The sequence below is a fragment of the Carex rostrata genome, chromosome 14 (assembly GCF_964058835.1).
Source record: "Carex rostrata chromosome 14, lpCarRost1.2, whole genome shotgun sequence".
In the NCBI taxonomy this organism is placed as follows: Eukaryota; Viridiplantae; Streptophyta; class Magnoliopsida; order Poales; family Cyperaceae; genus Carex; species Carex rostrata.
Window position 1 is genome coordinate 5,114,924 of NC_135931.1, and position 20,299 is coordinate 5,135,222.

The 20,299-nt window shown below is 32.6% G+C and overlaps 1 protein-coding gene and 1 long non-coding RNA gene across 3 annotated transcripts; one reads left to right on the forward strand and one right to left on the reverse strand.

Moving 5' to 3' along the window:
- Positions 1–562: 562 nt before the first annotated feature.
- On the reverse strand, positions 563–8,715 carry LOC144565325 (Peptidase C15, pyroglutamyl peptidase I-like protein). 2 transcript variants are annotated; one of them, XM_078315049.1, is made up of 6 exons: positions 8,499–8,715; positions 6,736–7,045; positions 3,540–3,644; positions 3,122–3,169; positions 2,482–2,745; positions 563–831 (listed from the first exon to the last, which is right to left on the reverse strand). In XM_078315049.1, the coding sequence occupies exons 2-5, from the start codon at positions 7,012–7,014 to the stop codon at positions 2,503–2,505; spliced, it is 675 nt and encodes a 224-aa protein (XP_078171175.1). In that variant the 5' UTR covers positions 7,015–7,045; positions 8,499–8,715; the 3' UTR covers positions 563–831; positions 2,482–2,502. The 2 variants fall into 2 exon arrangements, with proteins under 2 accessions (XP_078171175.1, XP_078171176.1); XM_078315050.1 differs by lacking the exon at positions 8,499–8,715 and adding an exon at positions 8,307–8,451.
- On the forward strand, positions 1,927–2,588 carry LOC144565327 (uncharacterized). Its single transcript, XR_013514874.1, has 2 exons — positions 1,927–2,032; positions 2,415–2,588. It is a non-coding gene; the product is annotated as an uncharacterized LOC144565327 (long non-coding RNA).
- Positions 8,716–20,299: the final 11,584 nt, after the last annotated feature.

The window sequence follows — 20,299 nt, forward strand, 5'->3', positions numbered from 1 at the left end:
TAAAGAGGTATGATTTTTTAATGTGATATTTAATTCTTGTATTTGTATAACAAAATGGGTAGTAGTGGTCTATTAGTTAGGTGAACTCAAACCTCTAATTTATCTGATTATGAAATAAAATAAAAAAGAAAAAAAAATGTCGAGAAACGAGGTTCTAAACCCAAAAAAAGAAAAAAAAGAAAAAAAGAAAAAAAAAGAAAAAAAATACACAGATTCTGTTTTTAAAAGTTTAAATAGTCAATGTGAACCGCTTGATCTCCAAATGACAACTTTTGCATTGGAAAACTTTAGTCAAACCTAAAAGCACAGCTTCCACCTAGCCCAATATTTTTTTTATGAACCAAATAAGTATATTAAAAACTATAATAAATGGAACGTAATCTGTTATGCATTTGACCCAGTAACCCGCCAGTAGATCTGGTTGAATATACCAAATAATATTGTCAAATACAATAACACTGACTAGGAACCAACCTGATCAAACCAAAGTTGTTAGTTTCCTCAAAACCTTTGGGAATAATACAAGTGCCACACTTCGAAAGCATAATTACCAACTTAATAGTTTAAAACAGCTTTCATCCCTCAAATCTTTATTATACAACACTTGTTCTAGAACCATTAGATTCATATACATATGCAAACAAGATGATATCAGAAAGCCAAATATTTATTGAAGCATTTTCCTTAAATTTTCAGTCCAACAATACATACAACACAGGTCCAGACAGCTTCAACTACATAAATTTTGTGCAAAATGCCCCCCCTAATTTGCTTATTTTCACTTGTCACGCGCCATGTGACGATTGCCATCTCCATGGTTGAATGATTGGCCTACAATCAAAAATCAAAACAATTAGAGATGATAACATCAGAAATAGTACTATACTCCTAGTTCAGAAAAACATATTAGTAACAAAGTTTGTACAATGCAATAATAAAAATTTGCTTGCCAAAATAAGAGTCTAATTGCAAATAAATCACAACAAGCACTCCTTGTTTCTTACTTCACTAAGCTCCCATAAGCTTTTACATTCTAGCAAAAAAACTAAAAAGCAACAGCCAAAAATTACATCAACCACCAAAAGTCACACTCTTGGACTTTCAACTATCATGACCTTACCTGGCCTATCAAAAATTTGTTTTATTAGACATACAAATAAAACAATTATCCATATTACTAAATGTACTAAACTCTTCAAAGGTGCTGAACTGTGTGAAAATACATCTCATTAACTGTGGCACCCTAACATGGTGCCCAAAACTTCATAACCATTAATCAAATACATAGTTTCTTTTCATTTAATATATGGTATATCAAAAAGATATTCTGGGAGCCCATAATGTTATCTGAGTAATACAATTAGTCACATTTCAAAAGGTTGTTCACAACCACACATAATTTCCCAAGAGTGCACATAGAATCCTGAATTATCCTGCAGTTGAAAAGCTAATATTAGGGTCCTAGTTTAGTTGATACAATTACTATATATCTACTGCTAAATTTGCTGAGCACAGCTCCAGAGTGTATGGACTTCATTGTCAATGGCTTCAAAGAGCTCTCTTACAGCAGCAACCGGAGTTGATCTGCAAGCGCTACTTTCCAACTTCTGTGGGATATAATTATTTGAGTTGTTCTTAAAATTTGATCAAGTACAAATACAGATCGTTTGTTACTATGGAATGGTACCGAACTAGATTATTTTCATCAAAGAGAATAAAAGATGTCTATAATTGGAGGGTAACAAGATCAAAGGTCTAGCTGTGATAAGGGGGATTATGCATCTGTGATTTATTTCATTGTATACAAACTGTACTGTACTTTTTTTCTGATTGGAAATATTGGGGACACAAATGTATTACTAACAGATATCATTAAGATCAATGTTATGGTAATATTTTAGATTTTAAGTCGCACTGTGTATTATTTCCACCCATACAGCTAACCAATACTTGCTATATGGTAAATCGCTCATTGTCAATAGCGAATCCCACGCCCCTCACCCCTCCCACAAAAAAAAAAAATGTGTGCAGCGTTAGCAGAGGATTTTCTAGTGGCATAACAAGTACCAATACCTTTAGTATATTACTGATTGTTAGCTCGTTACCTGAACTGAACCTCCCCAAAAGGACAACAAAACAACAAGAGCAGTTGAGATTGTAGGTCGAGCAAAACCTAGACACTACCAGATCCATTGATATATTAAGGCTTATGATTCTATAAAACTATGGAGAATTCAGACAGTCACTTGATCAGACTAACTCTGACAAAAGAGAGGTCATAGTTTTAGTCGAGAATGTTGGGCTTTGGGCCATGTAGTTCTGTACAGATTATTTATTCATTAAATGTAGTTCTGTACAAGTCAGTCATAGTGACTGCAAGTCATAGTCGAGATGTTTGGCTTTGGGCCATGTAGTTCTGTACAGATTATTTATTCATTAAATGTAGCAGTGATAAAAGAAAGTATTAACATATGCACTCACTTCTTCAGACTAATAATAGTTTTAGTGCAAGAGTGAAGTGAGAACATCTAGGAGAGAGCCAACAAACTGCATCTGAACTTCTTCATCAATAGTGAGGAAAAGAGGGACATGCACAAAAAGTGACAATATCCTGTTTTGTTCCGTGAAACGGAGAGAATGATAGTAAACATAATTGCACACAAAGCGGCCTGCATCGTCAGAGGGTACCACATCATATCCCATCTTTCTCAGTGATCTTGTCAGCTCACCTACCGGCAACTTTGTCTGCACACAAGTCAATTCACATGACAGTATGTAATTGACATATGGTACTCAGGTATGAGAATTACTAGCTGACATGGTACATCCACATGTTTTTTGTCTGGTAAGGCTGTAGGCATAGCTTCCCCATTTTAGCTCCTTAAATTTCTTTGAATTAATATTTATTGAAATTAAATAAAAATAAAGTTTGGACTCCAACATACAAGCCAACAAAGTAATATTTGTAGCTTTTCTGGTGTTAAGCTGACAAATTTAGGTCTATCATTCTAACAAGTATTAAATCAAGGAAAAGTGCAGCATAATTGCTTCTTATTCACATTAATTGAAAATTAAATATCAAAACTGTGTAGCTTAAGATGGAAAAACAACACACAAATACCTCCCGTGTTCTATTTATGCTTCCATCAGATGGCACAATTGGGACTCTCTGCATGCGGAAAAAAAGAAAAAAGAAACATCACTATTGTTATAGCAGCACAAGCTAATTTCGAAACTACAAACCATTTGAGATAAGAAAAACCTTAAATTAATAAAGACAAAATTAGGTGCAATAGGTCTGTCCCATTTTTTTTTCCCAATCCTAGTCCAATGTTGATGACTAAGGTTTTATTTTATCAGGATTCACCAAAATATTATATTCGTTTCATATTCCTAAATCCTGGCATCATGTGATGTTCAGTCCTTCCATTGTGCAGATTTTGATCTTGAAGTACCAAACCACTTGCTGTTACTGAGTTGGACCGATATCAGATATAACCATGCTAACAAGCCTAGTTGAACAAATGAAGTAAATGAACCTGAGGTTTCCAGCCTAACTCATCAGGGCATCGAAAGGTGGCCTCGTTAACTGCTTGTGATTCTAGTGCAAATCTTGTTGCTCCACTATTCACCCCAAAATGGACCTGAGAAGAAAGAAACCAAAAGTTGGTAAATACAAACAAAGATAATAACAGAAACCCCACTCGGCACCTCTCTGATTCAAAAAGAAAAAGGAACCAAAAACCCAAAACTTATAATATTTTAACAGTTGCCCACAGTTTTCATATTCAATCCAAAAAAGTTAATATATTCAACTTTAAGAGCGAGGAATTACATCAGAAACTACTTTTTTTTTTGGTAAGTTCTTTTTATAATGACTGCACATATTTTGACTTTTCCAATTTTCTGCAATAACATAAGCATAAATACACCATCTTTTACTTTCACAATCAAGAAATGTGCTAATGAAATAAAACAAAAAATCATTACAAATAAGTAAAAAAAAAAGAATGTGGCATTTTAATCTCCAAAAAAGAATACCAGGTTCATATGTATGGAGCGAATTTGGAACGGATAATGCTAATACCAAATTTATCCGCCTTACAATAAGTGGATACAAATACAAATACAGGTAGTAAACGGATGTCAAAGTTTAAAACCAAATCTGCCTTAAACGTACAAGGATACGGAGAAGATAATCCACGAATGTGGATTCAAATACGATACGAAATGAATAATTGTCGGATAATTGAGTCATGAACTTTAAGATACAAATATTAATTGAACAATTAAGAAAATTAAGAAAAACACATTAGAAAAAAAAAAGAAGCATTTGGAGGTCTCTCTACTCTCTAGTATTAATGTATATTATACAATAACGCTTGAAATAAAGCTTCAATTCTATGCGTCCATGTAATCTTATTTTAAGAACCGTCCGATCTCATATTTTCAAGGCTGTGATTAAGTCACAAGAGAAACATGGAGGGTCTGGAATGAAGAAGAGAAGAAGCATGGGTAAAGAGAAAAGAAAAAGAAAGCAGCGCCACTGCACAGCGAATAAGCAGTCCGGAGCACTAAAAGATTAATCCCACATTTGATACTCAAAGGAGTTTAAAATATTTATATATGGATCTTGGATCAGACAGTTGAAGAGTTTCGGCTTCCAGATAGAGGCGGATATCTGCTCCGTTTATAGTTCTGAAAATTTATCCAAATCCGTATCCAAATTTTTTCTGAGTATTTAAAAATTATCTGAATTCGGATCCAGAAATTATCCAAATCCGTTTATCCGAATACGGATCTGAATCAAATTCAAAGCAGATTCAGACGGATAAATCCAGATCCGTTTTCAGCCCTAATTACAATAAAAGTGCACCATTAGCTTTTGTACAATTCTATAGGGGTCAGCTAAAGGTATGTACTAGTGGCTGGTACAACCCCAACTAAACATTGGTTTTTCCTTAGCGCACATGATGCAATGAAACCACACCACAGAATCTTGGGCTAGGCAATATAGTTTTAACTGCACATAGTGCTCTTTTCTCCTTTTTTCACTTTCAAAATCCCAGCTGTGCTTAGCCTATAGATGAGAGAATGATTCTGAAAACAGATCCACATGTTTCAAGGCTGTACATCTGGCTGTCCAATGTAACAGATGGTCCAGTTTCATCGAGATGTACAGACTAGCAAATTTGAATATTGTTAATTAACAGTTAAAATTTGTTTGCCAAAATTGCCCCTAGTTTCCTTTAACTAATGGTAGTTAGACTGTCTTTATGCATTAGGGAACTCATATCATTAAATCTTCTTTCTATTTTCAGAAGTCATGTCACATCAAACTGTGGCACCATCAAAACACTAACTATAAAATAAGGTTTGGGCTAGGCAATATAGTTTTAACTGCACATAGTGCTCCTTTCTCCTTTTTTTCACTTTCAAAATCCCAGCTGTGCTTAGCCTATAGATGAGAGAACGATTCCGAAAATAGATCCACATGTTTCAAGGCTGTACGTCTGGCTGTCCAATGTAACAGATGGTCCAGTTTCAAAGAGATGTACAGACTAGCAAATTTGAATATTCTTAATTAACAGTTAAAAATTGTTTGCCAAAATTGCCCCTAGTTTCCTTTAACTAATGGCAGTTAGACTGTCTTTATGCATTAGGAAACTCATATCATTAAATCTTCTTTCTATTTTCAGAAGTCATGTCACATCAAACTGTGGCACCATAAAAAAAAAAAATTATTAACATAATTGTAGAATATTCTGGATATAAGAAAATATAATGTATAGTCACAAAATCAGTGATATATAAGCATTACAATTATAACATAATTCCTAATCAGTGATATCTAACCTTCAAGTTTCACAAGAAACCAAACAGAGAAATAAATTGGAGAATTACCCGCAGTCAACAATGAAATTGCACTTCATAAACCTCTACTTTCATGATAATATGGGATATGCTTCTAGAGCAGCTAGATTTGAAAAAGAAAAAAAACTATAGGCACTCAAACATATTTGATGCTACTAGAAGCTATGTCAAGAACAATGAGGCTGATATAAGAGAGAATAGTTTAGTAGTAAAGGGCTTTAACTGCATAGCTGCATGATTTGGACCCAATTTGAGTAGTAAAGGCTCTAAGTGCACAATTGAGGGCTAACTGTGATGAATTTGGATCAATATAAATCTAAATGGGCCTAATTCTCAAATTGCAATAATAAGATTTAAAGAGACAAAAGATCAATGTGTGAAAACACCCAAGTTTTGCCAAAAAAGAAAAAGAACCGCAAATACAACAAGTGCCGGTTTTTAAATGGACAAGCAATGGTATGAAGGAATATATTTTTTGTTTTCTGAACTATTTTTATTAAAAGACAATTTTGCCCTATGGCTTGATGTTGTACTCAAAAGAATGGTTCTTCCATTTTTTCTATTTCATTATACAAGTGGTAAAGAGAGATTTGATTATCCTCAATGGGTCAAATTCTGTCAGGATGATTGAATTAACGGCAAGTTGTTCATTTTATGTTCTCATTGCTCAATTATGTTAATCCTCAGTAGAAATTCAAAAAGAGAGAAAGTGAATAAAAACAAAATAATTAACCGTCTAAGTAATTGCAAGACAAAAGGAACAACAGAACAAATGAAAGAGTATACCAATAAATTTGACTGGCTATAGACCCAAGAATGGTTAAAGGAAAAACAAGATAAAAGAGAAAAAAGAAAACTGACCCAAACAATTGGACTAGGAGTTGCTGACGATCCAAGCTCTTTCTCTCTACCTGAGATGGCTGATTGCAAGACCTTATATAGATTAGCCACAGCACCTTGACCGGCTGTCTCAAGAATCGTGCAGCTGCCGAGCACAAGCCCCTTTGGCAGTCCCCTCTTCTCCATGAACTGCTTAAGGTTAGCAACAATTGTCTCTGTCGGGTTATCAGATACCCCATGAAATTTCTTGAACCCGGTAACATGCACTGTCACCACTGATGATGGCCCCTCTGACCCCATCTCTTAGAAGTAATTTGATGCAAATGGTAACCTGTATAATTAAGCAAGCATGCGTGGTCAAAATATATATAAAAAAAATATATATGGTACTGGATTTGATTCAGTATCAGGCAAGTCGATTAAGGCAATACTAGCACATTTTCTGACTGGAACCATTCAAACCAAAAAATAATCTATTATAGGATCCTTCATGAACTTCTTCAATAGTAATTAATAACAACAATAACACTGACAACAAGAAGAAATAATAGTAATAGAATATCATAATGATATTATACCAAGAGGTGGGCTACGGTGAGTTGCGAAGTAAAACGCGTTTCTACTTCACGCCGTATTTTTATTTTGAAAGTCCAAACGACCGATTCGAACCGTTAGATGTTTAATCCATATTGAAATGTGCTTGGAGACCAAATTTTACATTTTTTGGAATTTTTTTACTATTTATTAAGCATTTTTGAAAATTGCTGTTTTGCTGTGAACAGTAAAAAAACAGTAAAATTTTCTGGACCATCAGATCAGCGACTTTCAAAATTGCTTAATAAATAGTAAAAAAATTCCAAAAAATGTAAAATTTGGTCTCCAAGCACATTTCAATATGGAGAACAAGATGAACGGTTCGGATCGATGTTTTGAACTTAAAAATCGCAATATATGAGCGTGAAGTAAAATAGTCGCTTTACTTCGCAACTCACCGTAGCCCATCTCTTATACCAATATTATCACGCCATATTAATATTAGTAATTATAATAAATAATAGTAACAATAATTCGATAATAACCTTTTGGTGCTATTGCTGTTGCTGCCAATAATTCGGCTTGGATACTTAAATTATACTGATAAACTCCAGTAACAGTACCATGCTGACCTGAACTATTATCAGCACTGACAATAATGAAACTAAATGGTGGTTTTTGTGGGCTACAATTCCCTTGATTAGCCCCAAAGAGACGTTTGGTACCAGCTCGACTGATCAAGTTTTGAGTTTCTATTGAAGGATTACTGGATTAATAATATATCTGATGATTATTTCCATATCGCACTTATTTAATTTATAGTTTAATATTAAAAATACAGAATTAAGTACGCATGCTAACAAGCAAAGAATAGGAAAAGTAAGTAATTGGAAGAATTAAAGTTAAACAAAAAAAAACAAAATTTCTTTTGCCTTAAAACAAACAATTGGGATGCATGGTTGAAGGATACAGTAGAAACACTATCACAATCCGGCAAATTCTACAAGAGAATTGACAAAATTCTTAGCAAAATTAATACAATTGAAAAGCAATCACACCTTTATGAGCTCCAGAACAAGCTAATTACTTCTTAGGGCAAAATTGGAAAATTAGGACAAAAGGAAGAAAAGTGTGAAAGCTGCCGCCTTTTCAATTATCCACGGAAAACTACACACTTGGTAGTTTCCCAAGAACAATAAAATCAATAAATTTAGTTGATTTTAGGAAGGAAACCCAGTAAAAGTATTCACCTTCTTCTTGGCAAAGAAAAAGAAAAAGTATTCGCCTTTGGCCTCGAGGTAGCTCGCTGCTGCTTTTCTTCTAGAATAGTAGTTAGAACAAGAGAGGATAGAATAAGAAAAGAAAAACAGAGAAATGGGCCCCGCCTCCTCGAAGAAATCAAAGGTCGTAGAAGCAATCAGACTCGGCGAGAGAGAGAATGAAAAGAAGATAAAGATGGAGAGAGATAGGAGTGTAAGCATCAAAATTTGTCTTCTTCCGTATTATTCCTGCCAGTCTTTCCGACTTTCCCCATTTTGGGTCATTTTGCAAAACGACCGCAAAGTTCTTTAACAAAAAGCACCCATGATTTTCTATAATTTATTTAATATGTGCAATTTTCACTCATTAAAACTAAGGAACGGAATGCATGTTTTAACAGTTAGTCTAATACATATGAGAAAAGGTTTTCATCCACCAGGTTTTGTCCACCGTCTGTCCACTGCCTTATCCAATACCGGGTTCAATTGTTTTTTAACTTCCGACGGTCCCCACCTTCTAATGGACCTATTTAAACAGGTCATCGCGCGATCCGTATCTTCCTTTTTTTGAATTTCATTTCCGATTCTGCCATTTTTTACTACAAGCTCACTCTCTCACTACTTCACTTTACCGACTAGTCCCATTAGTCTTTCTATCTTCTCTCTCTCTCTCTTTCTCTCTCTTGCCGATCGAACCTAGGTTTTCAAAACCCTCGCTATTTCTTCTCCGTTTTTCGATGAAATAGCTTTTTCTCAGCGATCGACTAATATCCACGCCGTTGTTTCACTGTTTCTCTCCGAACTACTTATCTCTACGCCATTGTTTTATCGGGCAACCGTTTCATCGCTCAATCGGTGGATCAAATGAGTGTGATTTCGAATCCTTTTGAAGAAAAATGAAGAAAATTACTCAAGGTTACTCTTATTCTCCTTATTTTCAACACATTTGGGATATTTTGAACAATTTCTTTCTGAAATGTTACGATTTTGTGAGTTTTCAGTTTAGATTTGCTATTTTGATTTTTTAATTTGTCAGATTTAGTGCATATACTGATAGGTTACCAATTTGTCACTCAAATTTGAGAGTTTGTGATTTCTAAGTTATTTTATAGTTCTGATCTGCTATTTATGAAGGATTGATGAAGTAATTTATTCAAATGAGTGTTGTTGTTGTTTACAAGTTTCGATTTGATTTTTATAGTTTTAATTTGTCAGATTTATTGCATTGAGTAATTTTTTATTAGTTTGTTATTGTAATTTGTGATTTTGTTATTTATAAGTTATTTTATAGTTTTGATATGTTATTTATGCAGAATTGATGAAGTAATTTGTTCAAATAAGAATTGGTGTTGTTTGCAAGTTTAGAATTAGTTTTTATAGTTTTAAATAGTCAGATTTACTTAATGCAGTAATTTTTTATCAGTTAGTTACTGTAATATTTGATTTTGTTATTTTAAAGAGTTTATATGTTATATTTACAGTATTTAATTTACTAATTTATTCTTATTGTTTAGTTGATGAAAGTGATTTTGTTCTAATGTTTTGATGTAATTTTGTTTCTCAGATTCAAAGACTATAGCAACTCGCGCATCTCCAAGACTGAAAAAACAGAAGTCTAAAGATTCTGAAGGTTTAGTATTTTGCTTTTTATAATTGTTAATTTAACTGTATGTAGTTAAATTTTCACCAGATTTGCAGAAATTGTATTAAAATTCATACATTTGTTATTTTTTAACACTAATTTTTTTTTCTCAGGTTATTTGAAGAAAAATGAGAAAGGGAAGGGTAAATCTGCAAAAAATGTCAGTCAAGATGTGGAAGTTCCAGAAGGTTATTATTATTCATTTTTTTTTAAGTTTTATAATAACATTTTACTATAATGAGTTAGATATTTTACAGTATTGTATGAAATTACTTTTCAGAAGAAGTTAAAAGGAGAAGGAAAGGAAAGGGTAAGGTTCAAGAGGGTGACAGTGATTCTGATAAACAAGAAGGAAAGGGTAAATTTATTTGTTATTTAAGATTATTAAATGTTTTTTATATCATTCAATAGTAATTTCACAGTATTGATAAACTTGTTTTGAAAGTACTTATTTTTTATTTTTTGACACTTGTTTTAATAACTGCATTAGCAATTTGACAGTATACATGTGTATGTTTCACAGTATATGTTTGATAGTTGTTTCATAATGTATTATACAAATTTATTTCATAGCAATTACTTCGGAGCCAATTTTACTTCATTCATTATTTATTTTTACATCATTCATTTCTTTTTTTATATGTTAATTATTTGACACTTGTTTTAATAAATACATTAGTAATTTAACAGTATACATGTTTATGTTTCACAGTGTCAATTTGATAATTTTTTCATACTTTTTTTTTACAAAATTATTGCATTGAAATTAATTTAGAGCCAATGTTAATGCATGTATAACTGATTTTGCATCATTCATCAATAATTTCACAGTATTCAATTGAATTGTTTAATAGTATTAACAAACTTACTAACCACTTATTTGATGTTTTGTTTTGCAGCAACTGGAAAGAATAAGAAAAATTATGACATGGTCACGAACAAATGTGTTGTTGACCGTGCTATGACTTTTATTCATGGCATAATTTTTCACCTTCTGAACCGAGAATTATGTATGGTTGTTAGTTTGAAGGATCTAGCTGAAAATGAACGATGGCTAACCTGTCTCTTAAACAATTTTCAGATCTCTTCATGATCACAGGAGAAATGTGATGAAGAGAATTATTGGTTTACCGAGTGACTGAATCCGAGTACCTGATAAGGCAGAGGTACTGAAAGTTCCAGTGGGCCATTGTTGGGTTGAAGGTGATAACTTAGGTGTCAGCTTGGATTCACAATCTTATGGCCCGGTACATCTTTGTTTCATGTTCTCCATTTCTCTTCTCTGGTACTTGAAAATAGTGAGACATAATAAGTTTAGTTTTAAATGTAGTTAATTTGCTACAAAAGTCAAGCTGCGGTAGTGCTGACCTTAAGTGGTACTTGTATACCTCATTGGTTCAGGTACCAATATGTACTGGTACAACTCTTGTATAGATGACAGTACATCCTAATACTAAAGTATCAGCCTGCTACCACTTCATTCTGGTACAATACTAGAATTTTGTTTTTCCTGGACACCTATAATGCATCCCTATCAGAACAGGACCCAACGAGTGCTGCTATTAGCATAGATATGACTGAATTATCCTCCCCAAACCCAAACTGGTGGTGCTATGTAGCACTTAAATGTGCCTCAATTAAACCAAGTAAATGCATTGGTAGAGAAAACCCATACAAAAGGCCGAAAAGGAAATACTTTTAATCTTTACCTCAAAAAAACAAAATGAAGAACCCTATAAATATCTAGTACACTATGATACCAGTATTGCATATTGATGCATAAAATAGACCAAACAATTGCAAGCATGAAATTATGTTTGCAGATTCCTTTGGGTCTGATACGAGGAAGGGTAACTCATGTAATTTGGCCGCCTCGTAGAATTTGACAAGTTGAGAGAAAGGTACCAGAAGGGCAAGTTTCACTACTTGATTAACATTTTTTCCAATGTCAATTTTGCCACATCTCGTCATTTTTTACCCTTGTGACTCAAAAAATTAGTAAGTTATTTATGTTGAATTTGTTGTTTTCTTTGTATGCAGTAACAGATCTAGCATTTCAAATGAAATCTGGAGAAAAGAGATGATAGAGAGGCGATATGGAGTATTGATCTGTTAATTTTACTGTATTGCCCCGTTAATTTTACAGTATTCATCTTGTAGAAATCTGGAGGAAATAGATGATAGAGAGGCGATATGGAGTATTGATTTGTTAATTTTACAATATTGTCTTGTTAATTTTACAGTATTCATCTTGTGGAAATTTGGAAGAAAAAAGATGATTTGTTAATTTTACAGTATTTATCTTGTAATTTTACAGTATTCATCTTGTAATTGAAAATTCTACTGTATACAAGATTTAATTTTTACAGTATACAAGATTCAATTGAAAATTTTACTGTATACAAGATTCAATTTTACAGTATACAAGATTCAATTGTAAATTTTACTGTGTAGAAGTTTCAATTTTACAGTATACAAGATTCAATTTTACAGTATACAAGATTCAATTAAAATTTTTACTGTATACAAGATTCAATTTTACAGTATACAAGATTCCATTTTACAGTATATAAGATTCAATTTTACAGTATACAAGATTCAACCCAGTGTGGACGCTAATAATTAACTCTAACTGTCAATAACCGCTAATAACTAACTCTAACTGCCAATAACTTCCTATAACTGTAATTTTCGAAAGTACAGTTTGAAAGTACATTTATTTTGTCCTGTTGTGCAAGTTGCAATCTTTTTCTAACTATCATGGGACTACTTCAAATAGTTGCTGGATGTTTTGTAATTAACTGATATTTTTTATGTGATATATTGTATAATTATACAGCATGTAGAAGTAATTTTACAGTATTCGCGCAAGTCAAAGCTGTGGACAAATGGTGGACAAAAGGCTGTGGACAATTAGACGCTTCCAATACATATAGCTTTGGACATTCGACGGGTGAACATTTTGATAAGTAATTTTTAATTCATACAGTGCGCAAAAGAGCTTGCATATGACTGGATAAATAAAAAAACAATTATGTCAAAATGTTCACCCGATCTGCTAAATCATTATATAATTTTAATTTTTTTAGTAATGTATATTAAAATTTAATTTAATTTTTAAATTTTTATATAGTTTAGTCTCTCTCATAAAATAACAAATGTGTAATTATAGTCTAGTGATTTAAATTTTAGTTAATATATGTAAAATTTTGAGATCAATTTTTACTAATTATATTATTTTTATTTACATATTATATTTTATAAATTAACCCCTATATTTCCGCTTCTATCACCACCCGTCAAAACGGAATACATATACGCAAATATCAATTCCGTGTCTCAACTTATATGCATCTTACATAGTTACATTATATGTATGTGAAAAGACGATAAGCAACATGTGAGTACGATATCTCACGCGGTCAGGTTAGTTAAAGCCAACTCAAAAGTTTTTTGGAGCCTATTAATATAGAAAATTCCGTTTTAACATCGTACAAATTTAAAGTTAAACGGTATGAATCTAACTTGATCTTATCATGTATCTAGAGTGGAAAAAATGACACAGCAGAGTCAGTTCTGTTACGGAATGGCACGGTATATATGTCGGTTACATGTTGTGATTTGTGTGTCCTGTAACATAATTATCTTTAGAAAATTCGGTACGTCACAACACGGCACGCAAAAGATTTAGTCACAGCACGGCATGACATGTAGTCACGCGAGTTACGTGTAATTAGAACCGTTTGATCTTAACCAAATGGTGAATTTTGAATAAACTAACATAAATTATGATTAAATGGCCACACAAGTCACGTTTAGTCATAGAACGTTTAGGCACGACGTGACTCACATGACGTGACCATTCGCGTGCCGTGACCACTCCTTGATATTTTAATCACAACATTTCACATAAAAAATTTACTTAGCCACGGCATATCAATCACGGTACAGCACTATATGACATGTTTTTTCCGCTCTACATGTATCACACCTGATCTGAATTCATAAGTAATAACATCATATATAATTTTTTTTTAGCATCATCTATAATTAATTAATTATATACCTTATCGCCTATCTGTTAGCTACATGTATCACACCTGATCTGAATTCATAAGTAATAACATCATATATAATTTTTTTTTAGCATCATCTATAATTAATTAATTATATACCTTATCGCCTATCTGTCATCTAGCTAGGGACAATCCAGTGAGTCAAATCAATTATTTTGCATTACAAATTATAGTTATGTAATATGAAATTATCAGCTATGCAAAAATGAAAAAGAAGCTAATTAATACTTTTAATATGCGTACATCAATCATGATAAAACACTTGATTTGACATATATCTCATTTTAAAACATGTCCTGCCGACCGATTTTTTTAAAAATACCCAAATTTATTAATATTTTATTATAAATAACCAGATGTTTGATAAAATTATATTTTTATCCAAACCGTAAGAAAATTTTACGGTTTGAATTAAATTTTCAAACCGTAAGATTTTCTCACGGTTTGAAATTTTTTTTTTTTCAAACTGTAAGATTTCCTTACGGTTTGGGGAATTTTTTTTTTTTTTTTTTTGCTTTTTTTTTTTTACCCAACTTTGCACCTCTGGTTAACATATCAAAACATCTTCAAAAATCATGAAAATTTACCAACATGCACTCTTGACTTCATAGAACAAGACTGTGAAGTTTCATACAAAATCTCAAAACAGATCTTGAGATACCGGCTCTCAAAAATTGTCCAAACTGCTGAAGGAGTGCTTCTGAGCCCAAATTTTCACCTCTGATTAACATATCAAAACACCTTCCAAAATCATGAAAATTTACCGACATACATTCTTAACTTCATAGAATAAGACTGTGAAGTTTAATACAAAATCTCAAAATAGATTGTGAGATATCGGCTCTCAAAAATTGCCCGAACTGCTGAAACAGTGCTTCTGAGCTCAAATTGCACCTCTGATTAACATATAAAAACACCTTCAAAAATCATGAAAATTTACCGACATGCATTCTTGACTTCATAGAACAAGACTGTGAAGTTTCATACAAAATCTCAAAACAGATCGTGAGATATCGGCTCTCAAAAATTGCCCGAACTGCTGAAGGAGTGCTTCTGAGCCCAAATTTGCACCTCTGATTAACATATCAAAACACATTCACAAATCATGAAAATTTACCGACATGCATTCTTGACTTCATAGAATAAGACTGTGAAGTTTAATACAAAATCTCAAAACAGATCGTGAGATATCGGCTCTCAAAAATTGCCCGAACTGCAGAAATAGTGTTTCTGAGCCCAAATTTTCACCTCTGATTAACATATCAAAACACCTTCAAAAATCATGAAAATTTACCGACATGCATTCTTGATTTCATATAACAAGACTGTGAAGTTTCACACAAAATTACAAAACAGATCGTCAGATATCGGCTCTCAAAAATTGCCCGAACTGCTGAAGGAGTGCTTCTGAGCCCAAATTTGCAGCTCTGATTAACATATCAAAACACCTTCAAAAATCATGAAAATTTACCGACATGAATTTTTGAAGTCAAGAATGCAACTTCACAGTCTTGTTCTATGAAGTCAAGAGTGCATGTCGGTAAATTTTCATAATTTTTGAAGGTGTTTTGATATGTTAATCAGAGGTGCAAATTTGGACTCAGAAACACTCTTTCAACAGTTCAGGCAATTTTTGAGAGACGATATCTCACGATCTATTTTGTGATTTTGTATGAAACTTCATAGTCTTGTTCTATGAAATCAAAAATGCATGTCGGTAAATTTTCATGATTTTTGAAGGTGTTTTGATATGTTAATCAGAGGTGCAAATTTGGGCTCAGAAGCACTCTTTCAGCAGTTCGGGCAATTTTTGAGAGCCGATATCTCACGATCTGTTTTGAGATTTTGTATGAAACTTCACAATATTATTTTATGAAGTCAACAATACATGTCGGTAAATTTTCATGATTTTTGAAGGTATTTTGATATGTTAACCAGAGGTGCAAAGTTGGGCTCAGAAGCACTCTTTCAGCAGTTCGGGCAATTTTTGAGAGCCAATATCTCAGGATCTGTTTTGAGATTTTGTATGAAACTTCACAGTCTTATTCTATGAAGTCAACAATGCATGTTAGTAAATTTTCATGATTTTTGAAAGTGTTTTGATATGTGAACCAGAGGTGCAAAGTTGGGCTAAAAAAAAAATTTACGGTTTGCATTTTTAATCCAAACCGTAAAATTTCCTTACGGTTTGGGTAAAAATATAATTGTGCCAAACATATGGTTATTTATAATAAAATATTAATAAATTTGGGTATTTTTAAAAAACTCGGGCCTGCCCAAGTTGGAAATCTCTGAACTGTGATGCATGCATCTGCACCTCATGAATCCGATCAGATCAGTATGAATGTATTATTGAACATTGAACAAGCATAATTTATTAGCATGCCATTCTTGAATTGATAGTATAAAAATACTATAGAAAGATCTGAATACACTAGTGAAAGGATTTAATTTTAGCTAGTTCAGCCGGCTCGGGAATTAATAAGTTGAGTGTGGCTCGATATTTCATAACAAATCAGACTCGAAATTAAAAAAAAATCCGAACTTGATTTAGTTTGATTTTGAAAGAAAAAGCTCAGCTCGGCTCATGTAAACACTTGGTTCAACTCGGCTCAGCTCGCGAGTTGGCTCATATTTTTACTTATTTTTCTAGGTTTATTTTCATGATGTTGTCTTTTGATATTTTCCTAGATCTATCAAAACAAATTTGCCTCCAAATTTCGTAACTGAAATCCAGAAAGAATGGCATTCATGAAAACTGCATCGATTCCACTCTATCACATATTAATTGTAAGTTAACTTATAAGAATTGGTTTCTCCAAAATTTTAGTATCCATAGTAGTATAAAATCTAGGCTCAGTCTTCTAAAGATTGTTTTTTGCAGATGTTACCAGCAAAGAGCTAATTTTTCCACCGCTGTCACATTTTTTCACCGATTTCAAATTTCCATTTTTTTCAAATTTCAACCCGTGCGTGGGGGTTGTCACGCAAAATCGGGGGCAAGTTGGCTGAGCGGAAGCCCAAGTGTGGGGGCTACCACGAAAAAGGAATTAATTTGAAATTTGGAAAAGAAAATTGAAAAAAAGTTGAAATTTGAAAAAAAAAAAATGTTGAAATTTGAAAAAAAAAATTGAAATTTGAAAAAAAAAGTTGAAATTTGAAAAAAATTGAAATCAATGAAAAAAATGTGAAAGCGGTGGAAAAATCAACTCTTTGCTAGTGACATATGCAAAAAACAATATTTAAAAAAATTAAGTCTAGATTTTATACTTCTGTGGATATTAAAATTTCGGAGAAATCAACTCTTATAAATTAATTGACAATTAATGTGTGACAGAGTGGAATCAATGTAGTTTTTGTGAATATCATTCTTTTTGGAATTCAATTACGAAATTTGAAGGCAAGTGTGTTTTGATAGATCTAGAAAAATAACAAAAGACAACAGCCTAAAAAATAAACCTAGGAAAATAAGTAAAAATATGAGCCGACTCGCGAGCCGAGCTGAGTCGAGCCAAGTGTTTACATGAGTCGAGCCGAATTTGAGCCGAACTCTAATCATTAGCAGTCCTACTAACTATTATTTTGCTTAGTTTTGTGAGAAAAGAAACCATGTAACATGTGCAATTTATAAAAAGAAAAATCCGGACTATGCATCCAATCATGATCACAAATTCACAATAGACACAAAACTAGTTTGTGATAACATATTCGTGAGAACGGGAGGAGACTTCGTTTCCCTTACAATCATCATCCCTCGTCCGTGTCCAAGTTGCCTACAGTTTGCAGTAATTGCACATTCTCATAAAATGATCAGACGATACCTGCTAGTGTCACATAATTAGTGTGCATTTTCAAGGAAATGGTCTAAGAGTTGTAATTGTCGTAATATTATTATTAATTGAAGAGGCCCACAAGCAGGGTATCAATGGATAAGGATGTACTAATTATGCCAGAGTTTGTTATTTGTTAAATAAGGTCGGAACTTCAAATTTAGATTGAGGATTAAAACGTGAAATGTATATGTGTGACAACTGAGATTTGAACTCAAAGTGTCAAGAATTATAAATTAAAATTCTAACCACTAAACTATCTAAATTTTACGAGAGCTAAACTATCTAAAATTTAAAAAATATTATATATAATTTCAATATACATGATTAAAAAATTTTAAATTATGAAGGTAGTTAAGCACCATTGAGTTAGCTGTAGATATGTCTATTGAGTTACTTTTTAAATTTCAATATTCATAAAAAATTCTTCATCCGAATTTTATTGAAATATGTGATTTTTCAATTTCAATATTCATAAAAAAAAATTCATCCGGATTATATTGAAATATGTGATTTTTCATATGGGTGTTATTGTCTTTTTATCACTACGTACATCAGAGACTAGGTTTTTAATTTTTGTATAATTAATTTCTATAAAAAAAACGATGAAAAAAAATAATACTTCAAACACCAAACTTTGGATATGACTTGAAAAGAGAACACGTCTTTACATGTAGAATAAGCATATTTAATGAAGTAAAATAAAAATTGAAGCCTCATAATCTTTTTTTTTTTTTTTTTTGACTGAAAATTCGTAGACAGTTTCATTAATATAAAATAGTTGTTACATAGATTAGATAACAAGTGTCTGTGAAAAACACACAGCTAAACAAAACAAAAAACACATAGGAGTATGTGTATCCTGTAGACGCAAATTAATTATCCTTGCTTGATGAGAGTGATAGAAGCCTAGCGATAGTGTCCTCTGTCCGCAAATCACAGCTGAGAAGGCACTGAATCCAAATTAGACTGAGAACTGAATCAACTGGACCAGAACAATCACCCATTAGCTAAGAAGGCACTGAATTAAACCAAGCTGAGAATTAAATCAACCAGTCCAAGACAGTCACCTCGAAATAGAAAGAGAAATAAAAGATGTGAAAAACAACCAAAACAACACTTACATCATCATCACAAAAACTAAACATTTATTTCCTAACTTAACATTTATTCAACTATATATAAAGTAGCTATAGGTCATACTCGTTCCACCCACTCTTCCATTGTCAAAGAGGGAAAGAAGAGTTGAAAGAAAGGTAAGAAAAAGCAAATTGCTGGTGTTGAAGAATAAAACCCCCAGAAGAACGATGACCAGATCCACGAAGCGGAATCACCAACAAGGTAGAACCCGCTAAATAGAAGCACCAGCTCGAGTGACAATGAAGTAATGAGCAGTGACTAGATCTAATAGACAGAAGTATTGAAATCGATAACCTGATCCATCAGACAAAAACACAGACTCAAAAAAATAGAAGAACAGTGTACACGGAAAGAGGAGGGTGGATGGGGTGGGGGTTGGGGGGTGAGGGGCTGAGGGTTTGGCGGAGGGTTTCGCCATGGCGACTTGCCTTTTCCAGGAAAGCCTCAGAAATTTGCTTGCTTGAAGAAATTGCAGTCTCACCGGAAAGAAATTAATTAATACAAAAGAGGAACACGTAGCCTTTTCCTCTTTCTTTTTTTCTTTTGTATTTTTAAATGCCTTTTGGTCTCAAAAATATATTAGGTAGAACTGGACAACTGGTGTTGCTATCAGGGTTTATATTACCTAATAAAGACGCTTTCAAACTTGTCCATTTTATGCCATAAATGTTTGATACTTCAGAAATGTTTCCAATCTTGTTAAATCTTGAATGTCCGTTTTATGCCAGAAATTCAGACCCATTTGGAATAAAATCTGTATTGTATGAGAGGCGCCAAATCCTTCCAAATTTGATTCTCTTGCAAAAAAAAAAAAAAAAAAAAAAAAATCTCTGATCACAAGTCATTTTACAAAATTATTTGCAAAATTGTTTTATTGCCTTTTATGATTCTTCCACTAATTATATTTTTATTTTGCCTTTTATGATTCTTCCACTAATTATATTTTTATTTTTTGTATGTTCCACAAAAAACATGCTGATGGAATCACACTAATGGTGGTTCTTCGGACAAATATCAAGATGAAATTTAACGTCCGAAATAACACCAATGATAGATTCCATCTTTTCGAAGAAAAAAATTATTATTTTTTCGAAAAATTAAAAT

Bases quoted from the DNA above. Each gene is read 5' to 3' on its own strand.
- LOC144565325 (XM_078315049.1), bottom strand. From the start codon at position 7,014: ATGGGGTCAGAGGGGCCATCATCAGTGGTGACAGTGCATGTTACCGGG. The intron at 3,645-6,735 runs GTCAGTTTTCTT...CTTTCTTCTCAG, and splicing joins CTCCTAGTCCAATTGTTTGG to GTCCATTTTGGGGTGAATAG. The intron at 3,170-3,539 runs GTTCATTTACTT...TTCCGCATGCAG, and splicing joins AGTTAGGCTGGAAACCTCAG to AGAGTCCCAATTGTGCCATC.